The 13,844-nt window shown below is 40.8% G+C and overlaps 1 protein-coding gene across 1 annotated transcript in view; it reads right to left on the bottom strand.

Moving 5' to 3' along the window:
- tmc6b (transmembrane channel-like 6b) overlaps positions 1–13,844 on the bottom strand; it is a 20,468-nt gene extending 6,624 nt beyond the window's left edge. The window contains exons 1-8 of the mRNA XM_042485052.1: positions 13,674–13,844; positions 8,274–8,456; positions 7,391–7,521; positions 6,045–6,212; positions 2,873–3,043; positions 2,669–2,777; positions 2,107–2,191; positions 284–541 (exon numbers count right to left, since the gene is read on the bottom strand). Of these exons, the coding sequence (XP_042340986.1) occupies positions 284–541; positions 2,107–2,191; positions 2,669–2,777; positions 2,873–3,043; positions 6,045–6,212; positions 7,391–7,521; positions 8,274–8,329 (978 nt within the window). The 5' untranslated portion in view covers positions 8,330–8,456; positions 13,674–13,844. The remainder of the gene's footprint in view (positions 1–283; positions 542–2,106; positions 2,192–2,668; positions 2,778–2,872; positions 3,044–6,044; positions 6,213–7,390; positions 7,522–8,273; positions 8,457–13,673) is intronic.

The raw sequence follows: 13,844 nt of genomic DNA, 5'->3' as shown, positions 1-13,844 counted from the left end.
TGAAAGTAAAAACATCCTTCTAGTGTCTGAACATTTTGTATAGTGAAGCTCAAATATCCAAGTTACATCACAACGAGCAAAAGTAAAATCATTTCAATCATTTGTTGTAGTGTAGGGGGACTTTACCCAGCTGTTTAAAGAAGGCTTTGTTATTAGAAACTCAACATACAAATCAAAAGCTTCTGACCAAACATTAGGGATGTGATGAATGTTTTCTAAAAACTGAGGTCTCAAAGTGTGTGAGAGGTGTCACTATGACATGTCATCACAGCAAACAGCTCACCGCTCCGGTGAGGAGCTCCAGTCCAGAGAAGGGACTTCTTCCTGCAGGCAGCACTGGAGGGTGCACTGCCTGAGGCAGCACTAAGAAGGCACCGGTCACCAGGAACAGGAAGATGTTGAAGAAGAGTAGGGTCTTAAGGAACAGGAAGTATGAGAGGACACCAGTGCCGAAACGCCCGCCCACTCTCTTCAGCGCCACTTGCCACAGCTGGAGGGAGTGCAGGAAGGACAGCCAGCTGTACCAACTCTGTCTTGCACCCTGGGAAGAAAGCGTGGGAAAAAATGAGGAAGGGGAAATCCGTGTAATCTTTTAATCAACAACCACTAGTTTTCATATTGTATTTTGTGTTATTTTTAAAAGGTCCAATGTGTGAGATTTTGGGCCATGTAACGGTGAAGTTGCAGCGCTGAAACTTCTCCGATGTGCCAAGCATATAGAACTACAGAGGCCAACACAAAAACACAAAAGGCCCTATCTAAAGCCTGATTTTCCAGATATTTACATACTGGGCTACTGTAGAAACACCATGGTGGACCTGTGCTGAATGTTAGCAACCTTTGAGAAAAAAAAACAGTGACACAGAAACTAATCCATGCTCTACTGAGAATGAGTCATGACGCAGCACCACAATTTGAGACAAAGTGAACACATGTTGGTTGTTTAGCGCTTGTGAGTGTGATCTGTGACTCACACCCTCAGGGCCACAAATGCTTAGGCAATAGACAGAATACACTGCCATGATAACAACACCTACGACAGGAAACGCTCATGGTGACACCCAATCGAGAAAAAATATTTTGTGCTGTCTCTTTTTGTCTGTTTCTGTGTCCATTTTATCAGTGAAAGAATTGATATTCATTTGCATGTTTTTAAGAACTCAAAAAAACACCCTAAGTAAAGTACACAGATAATCAGCAATGTGTTGAAACAGACACAATCATGCCATCATCATGTCTAGACAAATGAAAGGGAACACAAACCGAAAGTGTCACAATGTTTCCACTGTGTACAAAGAGTCTAGCTGAGCGCTCAATCAACTTAATCTGTCACTCAATCACTCCAACCAAACCTAACTCAAATCACATGTAGCAGCATGACTCTGGCTCTCTGCTGTGAGTTACACTGACTATACTATTAATAAGCTACTGTAAATACCTCGCTGCTGCTAGAGAAGCTTAGGATGTATCTTCTATCTATATTTTCCTGTATATTTTCATGTTCCAAGGTATCCCAGTGCCAAAATTATCTCAGTGCACTAGAACGGTGTAGAAAATTCTACACTGTAAAAAGCAACAAGCATCTTTGTCACTATACTTTGGAAGCAATAACCGGAAGCAATCTCACTACATCTAGGCTTCACTTCATTTAAGTTAGATTTAATTTGCTAGTTAGCGAGCACTGAAAATAATACTGTTTTATATCTGGTCATCAGTTTAACTCAATCACATCTTATTTCTATCAACAATTTCATGAGTTCTATTATGAATAGTGTGCTTACAGGGACTGAACTCAATACCAGGACAGCATGTGTATTGTTTTAAAACTTTCAATCTCAACCTTTAAAAGTCTTCAAAGTGTTCAGAAACATGGAAATATGAAACTCCATTTGCTGATAAAAATTATGTGATACAATCAAAAAGCTCCAGAAAGGCAACTAAATGGACCTTGAGGTGAGATTGATTTATAAAAGAAATATCTACAAACGCAAACTGGTACAGTACCTAGATACCGACAGAGGTAAAAAGACTCAGCGTCATTTTGTGGGAAAAAAAATAAAGGAAGTAAAACAAAGAAAGATGTTTCAAGTGATGTAAGTGACTCACAATGATGATGTAATACTTGAGTCGACTGCAACAGGGAATCTGGCTGCCAGAAAATGTGCGTTTCTCCTTTTGTGAAGCTAACCTCCTTAAGACAGAGAGACAAAGACAGAAATTCAGACTGATGTATAAAAAAACACTGAATCTAGGGCTGTGCGCTATGATGAAATTTATCATCTGACGATAAAAAAGGTCCATCGTTTCATATTATATTTCGTTTATTTATATTTTTTTACATCATCCGATAACATTTTGATTTACTTAATTATAACAATACTTTATTAAACTACTATAACTTTATACTTTATTTAACATAACAGTATTTTAGTTAACTTAATTTTAAGAGTAGTTAACATAACTTTTATGTTATGGCAGTACCTACTTTATTTCGTAACTGTAGTTCATTAAATAATTTTGTAGTTTACAGTAGTTTACAGGAGACTACCGAATACCGAGATATGTATCATACATGGCGATATAACCTGAAAATATTGTGATATTATTTTAAAGGCACATTGCCCAATCCTAACTGAATCTAAACAATAAGAACAAGGACCACTTGTACCTGAGTTCACTCTTCTCAGCCACACTGAGAGGCATCCCTCTGAGCATTCGGACTCTGTCACTCACTGACAGGTTCTGCAGGTTGTTCACCAAACGTTCCCTCTTGCTTACTGTAACACACACAGGGGCAGCAGCGCTTATGTTGTAAACTTGTCAAGCACAGATGAGTTTTTATTCCAGTGTCTTATCACGTCATTCTCCTCACACTCTATGCCCTCTACATCTGCGTCCGTGCTGTCGGCCTCCATGCCGTAGCCGCGTATGCTCGGTCTGGCAGAGCGAGAGAAGTCTCGGATGGCGGGTCTGCTCTGCCTGCGTCTTCGAAGCTGCATGGTCCTGTTGTAGTACTGCGAGATGATGGCACCCCTGCTGCGACCTGACAGTACAAGAGGATCAGGCAGTTCAGAGATGGGATCAGCAGCATTTACTACCTTGAAGGCGCTCCACTTACGCTGAACACGCCAATTTCTTATTCATCCAAAGATAGTGGCTTCAGGATTTGTTATCACTATCCACAACCCCACCACCCTCCCCTCCATCCCCTGCTGACTGTGTGTAAAAATATGAGCATAATACTTTTACACACAATCAGTAGGGGATAGAGGGGGTGTAATAATAACAATAATGTGTTAGCTTGCAATTCAGTAGTGTATGGCTGCGTTTAGATTTTGCCACAATGGCTGTTAGAGAGAGCTAATTGTACAGAAGTACATAATATAACCCCCACAAAAACATAATTTAAGTTATTTAATTTAAAACTAAGAATACAGGAGGAACCCTTTGCAAATGATATATATATACACAGGTACAGTACATCACAATGTTTGCTTAAGCATGAAAGACCACCTGCTAACAGGTGACATTGTTACATCCATACCAAGCTCCAACCCCATGTCAGGAGTAACAGAGTGACACACCTAAAAACTGCGCAGATAAACAGATAAACAGGCTTTGAGCAAAATTAGGCAAGGTCAAAAAAAAATGCAGAAAAAATATGTGACTGGAGAAAATCCTATACTTCTCTACTGTGGAGCGATAAGCAAAAACGATAAGAAATGGACCCCAAACCTTATAAAACCTTTTCTCTGACCCTTGCCCTGTCACCATTATAAACATTGCAATAAGCTACTGGGAATGTGTGGGTGAGCTTCTTCCTTCCGCTACGGTAAAATTGCACAACATGCTAAAAGAGAGGTTGAAAGCAAGGGTGCAACGTCCCATAGCTTGGGTGACAAGGGAATTTCAAAGAGAGCGACAAGGGGATTTGGCTCAAGATTTGCTTTTGGGTGGTTTTGATTTTATGGTTTGGACAGGTGATAAGAGAGGAAAAGGTGGAAGCGAGAGGGAGGATGACACTCAGCAATGCTCCACAGGTCAGAATCAGTCCCGGGCCGCTGCAAAGCCCTCAGCCTATATGTGGCGCACACTCCACCAGGTGAGCCAGAGGCTGCCCCAGATTCAGCTCAGTTATGCACTTTATAACATCTGTTTTGCAAGGTACAATAGAAATAAATCTATTAATTATAGCTGTTAGAATTTATTTCCATAGTTTTGAATGCGATAACCATCTTAGGACCCAAAAAAGAGATTCAAAAAAGGTCAGTGGCCAGACTGACACCAGGGATGTTGTTTTTCACTGACAGCATTTAAACCCCTAAGCAACAGGGACATCATGAGCCTAATTTACTGGTCTTTGGGTACATAGCTTGTCATTCCACCAAACTTTAAACAGGTTAATTAATGTCTGAAATAGCAGTGTTTCCTCTACACTCATTTAGGAGTGGCGGCCCGCCGCTCCTTCAAATGTCGAGAGTCAGAGGAGTGTCGGCTTGAAAATAGCGTGCAACTTACCGGAGAAAAGGTAGACTTATTAGCTTAAGAAAACTTATAATAGATTTTATTAGTTAAATAAACATTCGCAAAATATTGATGGCCAGCTAAGGTTACGTAGTTTAAGTTAATTGGGCCCGGTGCCAACTCAACTCAGTGTCGCTAACGTGAGTAAACTAATTAATAGCATTAAGCGATATACGCGCCATGATGTAACTGCTGACTGCATTTTCAGATGAGCTTGTTCAAATATTTTTCAAAGAAGAGAAAGACACCTGATGAGGATATCGCTAGTCAGGTATCATTAGCCTTTGTACTGACTCAAATTATGATGGTTAGGTAAAAAATTATGTTCACACTTGTAATCAAATGTGACGTGAGTGTAAATTATCTAACGTTAATGTTTTATGTAATGGTATAAGACAAGTAACAGACAGGGAGGAACAGTGCAACAAAGTGAAGGAGAGCAGAGTACAGGAGGGGGAGTGCCGAGTGAAGGAGCAGGAGAGCAAAGTGATGGTGCAGGAGAGAGAGATGAGAGGAGAGGAGAAAAACATAAAGGGAAACACAGGCTATCAGGCTGGGACCCTAAATGGGTTGAAAAAAAAAAAAAATTAAAAAATTATTGTTTCTATTTGTAGGTGAAGACTCATTTGTTTACGCCGCCACGGCTCCCTGGAGAGCCTGCCCCCGCTGCTGAAAAAAATCCTAGAGGAAACACTGAATAGCCATTAAAAGGTTAAAAAAAACCAGTGATAATGTAGTCTGTCTAATGTGAAAATATGAACAGAAGACCTGAACAGTATTTAACAGCAAAACTGCTTTAAAAAAATAACCATTTAGCCTTTAATGACTTCGTGTGGCTCTTTTCGGAGGGGAAGTACTGAAAGACAAACTGTTTTCTCTCATTCTGACATCGTTGGTATAACCAGCAAATTTATCATGTGGCAGTGGCACGGCTAAAGACATCAGACAACAGCTTTCGAATCAACTTCAACACCAAGCTGAGGCACCTGACCTGCCACATATACTGACAGGAAGATGACAGAAAAAACTGCTTCCCCATGAAACTGTGCTCAGTTGAGAACGTCTGTTTTTATCTCTTAAACTGTGGCTCAGTATGTGCAGCATGCCAACACAGTACAGTATTTTGCTTGTTAAGTACAGTAAATTACGGCAATTCAAACGAAAGCAACTATCAGTTTACGTCAAGTGTTTCCTGTGTGGTGAAACTTGACCCCTAAATGTACATTTTCTCAGGAACTATGACAAACAGCGTAGTTCTCAGCAGCTACACATTTTCCACTACACTTGTAAAGTGGGCATGCACCATTAGGCTGTGTCCATGCCGCTGAGTCAAGCAGAGGAAGAAGTATTTAATTAAAACTTATTACTATTTAGTTTTTGTTGATTAGCAACTTTCTCCCTTATGGTCTATAATGCCAGGACAGTTTAAACTGCCATTTTCTCAGGGGGACTAAGTGTCTAAATGATTTCAAAAGATCTGTAAAAGCACGGTTAAATCATGCAAACAAATCAGAACTCACCGATTGTGCGGCTGGGCATGGAGGACAGGACCTTCATGGTTGCCGAGGACCATCGTTCACCTATGAGGGGATCTACCTGTCTTTCATCGTCCTCCAATTCTGCGTCCCTTCGCACCGTCTTCCTTCTCTTATTCTCACGTCCAGGACTGGAGAGGTAGGGGACATTGTCTGTTGAATTTAAAAAAAACAAATGAAGAATACTGCTATTGCTGGAAAAGACAAAAAAAAACTAAACATGATTACATTTTTAACCTCAATATCTATAACATGGTGATTTTGTTGTGGTGATTTTTGATAAGTGATGTTATTGATATGGACATTGATGATTGTTGATGATTACAGACAAATTCATGGTTCATTTTAGTTGGCTAGAAGAGTTAATTGAGTTCAAAAAGTGTATCACTCAATAATCTTTTAGCTTTTAAAACCGCTGTTGGTTACTTTTATGAAAATATGTTTGTAATATTTGCTGAAAATGTCACTATATCCATGAGTCAGAAAATATAATTTTTCTCCTTCTTCTCTTATGTTTCTAATGGCATTTACTCTACTGTGGCTGAAGGAAATCAAATAACATCAGTCAGAGCCGAGGAGTCTCTGTCGCAGCTGTCAGTCATGTCAGTCACAGCTTGTAAACTGCAGTCAATCTCGGTAGCGCAGATCAAAAATCAATCAAGATTCTGTTGCTGCATTGCCTGTTTCTTTTTTTCAGATTTTTTTTAGTGTACTGTTCAGCTGTAAACTGTGAAAGTTTGCTCCAGATGGTGGGTGATGCTTTGCTTCGGCTAGATTGTTCTCAACATGGCGGCAGGTCACAAACTTTTACATTTTACACTTTTACTCATTTTATAACTATAATGGTTCACTAAAAAAATATGTCTGAAAACATTTGAGGTGAGTACAAAAAGCAGTAACAGAATCCGGATTCATTTTTCAACAGCGTTTGTTTGACCACAGTTCGCAACCAGTGACTGGCATGATTGACAGCCGCGTCTGAGACTCCTCAGCTCTGATTGGTTGTTTTCCCTCAAGTGCAGTGGATTCTAGTAAATGCCATCAGAAGTACTATGAGGAGGCAGAGGCACATGATTTTTTTTCACAGATTATCGGTCTCATGTACAACTGCATGGATGCAGTAACACTTTTAGCAAATATGACAAAAAAGTTTAAAAGTTAATGACTGTCGCTTCAAGACCAGAAAATGACAGTTAAGCCATATCCCCATGATCAAACCCCAGATATCTCGTCTTATATCACATTATCAATGTTATGTTATATGATGTACATGAACTAGCTGTTGTACAAATTCAGCCCACCACATGCAGACATGCGCTATCTAACTGTACCTCGATCCTCTTCGTCCAGTTGTCTCTGCAGCTGCTGCAGCTCGAGGGCGTCAGACAGTCCCCCATTCTGACTCTGCTCTGCTATCAGCTGGCTGAATGAGTCATGAACCCCTTCCTCATCTATTGGGCTCCTGACAGAGGGACACATGGACATCGATACAAAGATGCAGGCTTAGAAACACAGGTTAGATGTGCTTTTAAGGACTGTTGGCCGCTAAATACACAATGGCCTTCTGACTCAGTCACAAGTAGTCTCATGGGGGGAAACTGCAACCAAACAGCCCGGGAGGAGTCTGTGAAGTCGTTTTCATTCATTGGTGGACAGAACAGCAGAGATCGCCTTCTGTACGACCCTCTTCCTGCATTATGTAGATGTACTGTTAGTCAAAGCTAACTGGACTAACTGTTTTGTTTTAAAGCAAGAGGGAAAAACAGAAGAAAATACAGCTGGTCCAGCTCCCTTTGACTTATTAGTTTGAAACAGATAGTGTAAAAGAGCGCCACACTGAAGCCAGTCAGGTCCTTACTGTTTTCATATGTAAACTCTCACAGAGACAGACTGTATGCAAACGCACATACACACAGATTCAAATATGCTTTCAGCCAAACAAATGTGACTCATCTTTATGAAGACAATGAACTAGAAATTAGTAGTTGGTCACATGGTTTATAAAAACAATAATGAAAGCACCAGGACACTTACGGGCTGCCTTCCTGTTAAGTGTAACAAAGAGTGTAACACATCAAAGAGCACAGCTAATCCCGTCACCTCGGTTCCTTGTTTCCCTCCCACCCTCCCAGCCTTCGCGTTACATAGCGCTTAGAAAGCTGACAGCTTGAAACGTCAAACCAAACTGAAGAACTGAGAAACTTAAACACTCACTCCAGTCCAGCCTCCATGAGGGGGTGGCTCAGGTCAAAACTAACATTTCGAGCCATTCTTCTTCTCCTCTGACAGTCTCGCTCTGTCAGGATGTCGGTCTCTTTGTTGACCAATCGTGGAGGGATCACACCCTCACCTGCTCAGACCTGCACTTCACTCCCACCATCGTGTTTATTCATCTACCTGAGAGAGGAGGGAAAAGGGAGAGGGGAGGCGGGGCGATGAGAAGTGAGTGAAGTACAGGTGAGGAATACATGCCAGCAGACTTCCTAGGAATGTGAACACTCTCGTCGTGTTACTGCTTGTCCTCCGCACATTTTTAACTGCATAGCAACAAAAAAATAAACCTGGAATGTATACATGAGAACTGACTATGTCACTTCCAGCCTCAGGTCTTTTCTAACACTTTGCAATAATGTGATCTGTATCTGGAAAACGATAAAAGTGTGAGGAGGGTTTCATGTACTACAGTTACCTAAAGCCACATGCCAAAGCACACAAGCCAAAAACAACAAACAGACATTGCTTTTTTAAAAGCATATGCATCCTTTTTTGTATGCTGTCAATCAGAGTGAGGACGGCAGTGACTCATGGATTTCAGAGATTGGGTTTGTCCGAGCTCATGAGAGCTCCATTGTGGGTCCTGCTTGTGACGATGACTGTGGTTAGAGTCAGATGGGGCAGTGTCACAAGTGACATGAATATTCATGGCTGGAGACAGAATGATGCATTGTCAGTGTTTACAGTCAGAGTATGTCTGAAGGGAAGTTGGAGGAAGCATGTTGGTTCCTCTGTTTGTGTGCATTTAAAGGGCCCTCATTTCAGTCCAAAAATGCATATAAACATTTATCAAAGACCAAGAGAGGACATGTCCTGTTGTCGTAAAACATGATCACAGGAGGAATAAAAATAAACATAAGTGAAGTGTTTGGGATTCAAGGAAATTGAATCCAGATATTCATTAGGGACTAATAAAATCTCTTTTCTAGATTAGTCTGAGCAGAGCAGAGACTGTGGGTAAATAAAACACAATCAATAAACTCTGCTTAACGACTGCTCTTTGGACATAGTAGAAGGCCATAAACAATAATAGCTGATCTACGAATATATCCACATACTTTAAAGTTAGAAGAAGATGAAATTAAACCGATGGGTTTACCTTTTAAAATTTCCTTTTAAGGATGTGCAAATGATGGAGTATACCTTGAGAGTTTTAGACCATGAACTGACCACTAGAGATTTTGCCATTCAATGTTAATACTGTGGTGGCTCTCTCATTAAGATCTTTATGAGACCATTGTCAACAATGATGAAAATCAATGAGCAAAACTGAAAATAGATTTTTGCATTCATATGCCAAAACAAAGTATGTTTTAGGTATTTAAGTCATTGCATAAGCCAAAAACAGCCATTACTCTTTAATTGTTTTATCCATTATCAGTTTGTCAATTGATTTCCATATTAAAAAATAACAAATATCAAGATTCAATGTATTTCCTACTTAGATTAAAAATGTATCAAACTTACTTTTTCATGCAGATTGAATTGTTTTACCATGATCAGTTATTTGGAGAGATCATAAATGACCCAGGAGCCCAAACAGATGCTGAGAATTGAGATTAGCAAGGTTTACTTATCTCAGTCACTGGATGTCTATGGGAGCATCTTTTCTCAAACAATGAATATCTGGGCCAACTACTAATTTCAGTTCAAAGACCAAACAAGTGAAAAAAAGTTTAGGGTACATGAAGCTCCAGATCCACTTCCTGTTTACATGCACCCACAGCAGAAAGTAGTGGTTCATAAAAGTGATGCGACTGTAAGGATTTTGTTTGTTCCTGTGAAATGATCTGAGGGTTGAGGGTTTGCTGAGGGCTTTTAAGGTTCTGTGGCACATGGGCATATTTTCCCTGCAGCTATGGTACTGTGCAAAAGTCTTAAACCACCATAGATTTGTTGTTTTAGCAAAGCTGTAATGAGGATATACTATACATATACACGCAGATAAGTCGGAACAACAGCAAAACACCCTTTAAACTGAATCATTGCTTAACCACTACCAAGCATGGAGCACACCGTGTACTCGTACTCACGGCAAAGAGCTTCGGGCAAAAGTATCCAACACAAACCAGGTACAAGTAGTTGGATGTGTTTGTTTAATACGAGTACCCTGCTGTGTGATGACAGCATTTGATGTGCACATACTTCAATCATTATGCATGCAGGAATTTGTGGCTATGAGGCTCAGACTTTTGCTCAGGGTGGAGGTGTTTCTGGTTCTGGTCTTGAGTGAGTATGATATCAGCTGGATACATACAGCAGGGCGCAGCTCTGAATATCAGCCAACACACTGACTAAATGACTGAGTGGCTCAAAATATCTCTCTACCACCATCCATCTTAATCCTTCTTCTAAGCCTATTCTTGTCCAGCCCTGTTGCAGCAATCTACTGCACGCATCTGCTTTTTTTGTCTTTTTTGTCTCAGACATTCATTTTTCATTACCTGAAATTTCCAGGATCATGTTCTGTTTCCTTAATGTGCTGTTTTCTCTGCCATACATATGTTGTAGTTGATCCCTTTTTGTTTGAATTTTAATTTTGCCTCTCCTCTGCAGAGCACAGAAACACAAACAATGGCTTTACACACCACCACAATGTTGTGTGTTTAGCCTTGCAGTGACTTATCTGTCATATGTCTGTATATGTGATCACTGATATTGAAGAAGTGCTCTGAGACTGTGCAGCCAGGGAAGTGTATTGTGGGAGTGGGACAAATACTCCACCCACACTGACAGGGGGTCAAAGTTGAGCTGCACTGCTGCCAAATAAAATAAGCTGGGAAAACATAGAAGGGGATAACAGAACACAGATGGGTTTAGTGCGAGTTGAAGTTGGGTAACAAGTTAATTAGAGGACATTGTTCTAACAAAAAAAAAAGGAAATAAGCAGTATGAGACAGACAAAAGTGCCACTGCAAGCAGTATAAGCTTGACATAGGGACCGTCCACTCTGCTGAACATCACTCTAACTACATAGACAGTGGACAAATCAGAGGGCAGTTATCAGCAGATCCGAGGGTGAGGCATAGGGTTTAAGTGGAGGGAGGGCTGGAAAGGAATCTGTCCACTCTGACAGCTTTTAACAACTGCACGGAAATCAGTTCTCACAGTGCCAAGAAAAAACAATAGAGGGAGCAAAGCTACAGTAAACATGGCAGCAGTACCATGTACTTATGTTTCAGTCCCCTAATGTCATCTGTTAGGCATCACAGTTGGCCTCAGGAAAGGGGGGTTAAAACGAGACAACGGAGATGATTAAAAGAGGAGAACCTGTAATTCTGTAATTAAGTACCAATTGAGCAAAAGTCAGAAATTGTTTATGGAGTTAAGCAGTAATTAATTAGGAAAACCAGGAAAAGCAGAGGGGGCAGAGAATGGTGACAGGCTACTAACAGGCATGGGTAAATCACTAGGCTGGTTTCCATTACAGATTTGCACACAACTTCAGCAATTGTTTCAAAATTAAATAAAACACAAATGCAACATTACTGCGTTTCCACTGAGTGATGTAATTTGACTTCTCTGGCAATGTTATGCGACTTCTCCTCTTGCTATAGCATTCCAAGAAGATTGACGTGTTTCCATTAGGCAAATTTTATATTCCTAATTTCTATTTGTGCAGTGTGAGGGTTAATGGACACCCGCCTACTAAAAGGGCCTACCAGGCACTGGCCCAAGGGCCCAAAGGGACAGGGCTCCGCTGGACTTAACCAGATAAAATGTTACTCAAAGAGAGGTACTGGCCAGGTAGAGACCTCCGAGAAACATAAAATTACTACAGAGACCAAAAAAGGGCAAAAAGGGAAGCAAAACAGCTCTAAGCAGACACACAGAGACTCACAATGACCATAAAAGAGGGAAAACAACCAAAAAAAGACACAAAATGACAACAAAGCAACCAAGAGACTCTAAATGACCACTAAGAAACACGAAACTACCACAAAGAGACACAAAACAAGGGCTGCCTCTTGATAGTCGGAGATTTGAATCATCAGTCTGAGACCTTCAGTTAACCAAGATCGCTTCAAGTCGAGCAGCCTTTTTTGACATCATGTTGTGCAGTGCACTTCTGGGACATTTTGATCACCAGATTTTGGTCTAGAGTGCATGCTCTTGACTTTCACTCTACTCTTTAGAGCTGCGGACCTTTAGACAGCGCATAGATGGCAGCACAGAGTAGAGAAGAGAGACCCTTTGCTTGACAGTGATGACTCCACAGCTTACAGCAACTTAATACAATAGTCTCTGGCTTTTGTTTGATATCTACTTGCAGCAAAAAATGTTGTTGCACATTTACAGCCTGTCATTAGCACCGTTAGCTTGTTTACTATCTGACATGAATGCCGCTGTTAAGCTTCAATTTTTAAAACTTCATATGGAAAACAAAACAAATCATCACATATTCATATTGGACAGCCAAATCCAATGTGACTGGCTTAATTCTGAGTCAGATACAGACCTAGACAAAACGACAGAGATTTAACAACTACAAAAAAGACAAAAAGAGGCTAAATAAATATTAAGTCTGTGTGTCTTGCTCCTGTTGCTCCTGTGTAGGAGAGGTAGTGGGGCCCTCTGCATGTCTGTGCCCAGGGGCCCTCTGCCTCATAACCTGCCCATGCTAACAGAGGCGGTGAAGGTAGAAAAAAAGGGGAAAATCTGCAAGCAATTAACAGGACTCTGCTGTCTCTTACACAGCCAGGCATGCATTTGCATACACTGTTACAGTGTTACTGCACTCTGAGGCCCATAATAATAAGTCTCTCCGCCTTCATTCAGAAAAAATGGGACACAAAATTATAGGTTATAGGTTGGCAACATAACAGACAGTGGAAACTCCAGTACTTAAACACAGATGTGGCAAAAAAAGAAATAGCCATCACTGCTCATGTACCTAGTTTCTGTCATGAGAAAGCACAAGGAAAGAGTTATGCCACAACAAACTAGCCTACTCGGCTGTTGCACAACAAACGAGAAAAGCTCATTCAGCCGAGATTGTGAATCTGTAATTACTTCAGTGGGCTTTTCCGCTGAACAAGCTCATATGTCAGAGCGACACCGAGCAAAGGCAAACAAAAAAATAAAATTAAAATGCATTAAAATCGCTGCCTTATCTTGTGTTGTTGTCTGTTGTCGACTAGCTCGACGTTACACGTTAACTCGTTAGTCACGACCAACGGCTGACTGCGAGCTCCTCAACCTGTCAATGAGTTTCACTAGTTTGATAAACTTTTACCTCGAAGGTGACAACAAATCGGTAGTTTTAATCCGGACGTAGCCAAATTAAGAGAAAAATAACCTTAAAACTTGGACAAAGGCTGAACAAAGTTGCTCACTCACCCGTTCAGTGACTTAACAAACCCGTCGTGTCTGTGCTCGCCAGTGTGTCAGTCAAAATAGTCCACACGCGCAACCGGACAGCGGGGATATACCATTTTCTCGGAGCGAAGTTCGGTTTATACTTTTTCAACACGAAAGCTAAACCTGCATTCATCTACGGATATCCACAGT

The sequence above is a fragment of the Plectropomus leopardus genome, chromosome 4, assembly GCF_008729295.1.
Source record: "Plectropomus leopardus isolate mb chromosome 4, YSFRI_Pleo_2.0, whole genome shotgun sequence".
Taxonomy (NCBI): domain Eukaryota; kingdom Metazoa; phylum Chordata; class Actinopteri; order Perciformes; family Serranidae; genus Plectropomus; species Plectropomus leopardus.
Note: the sequence above shows the minus strand (reverse complement) of the source record. Positions and strands in the feature narration are given on the sequence as shown.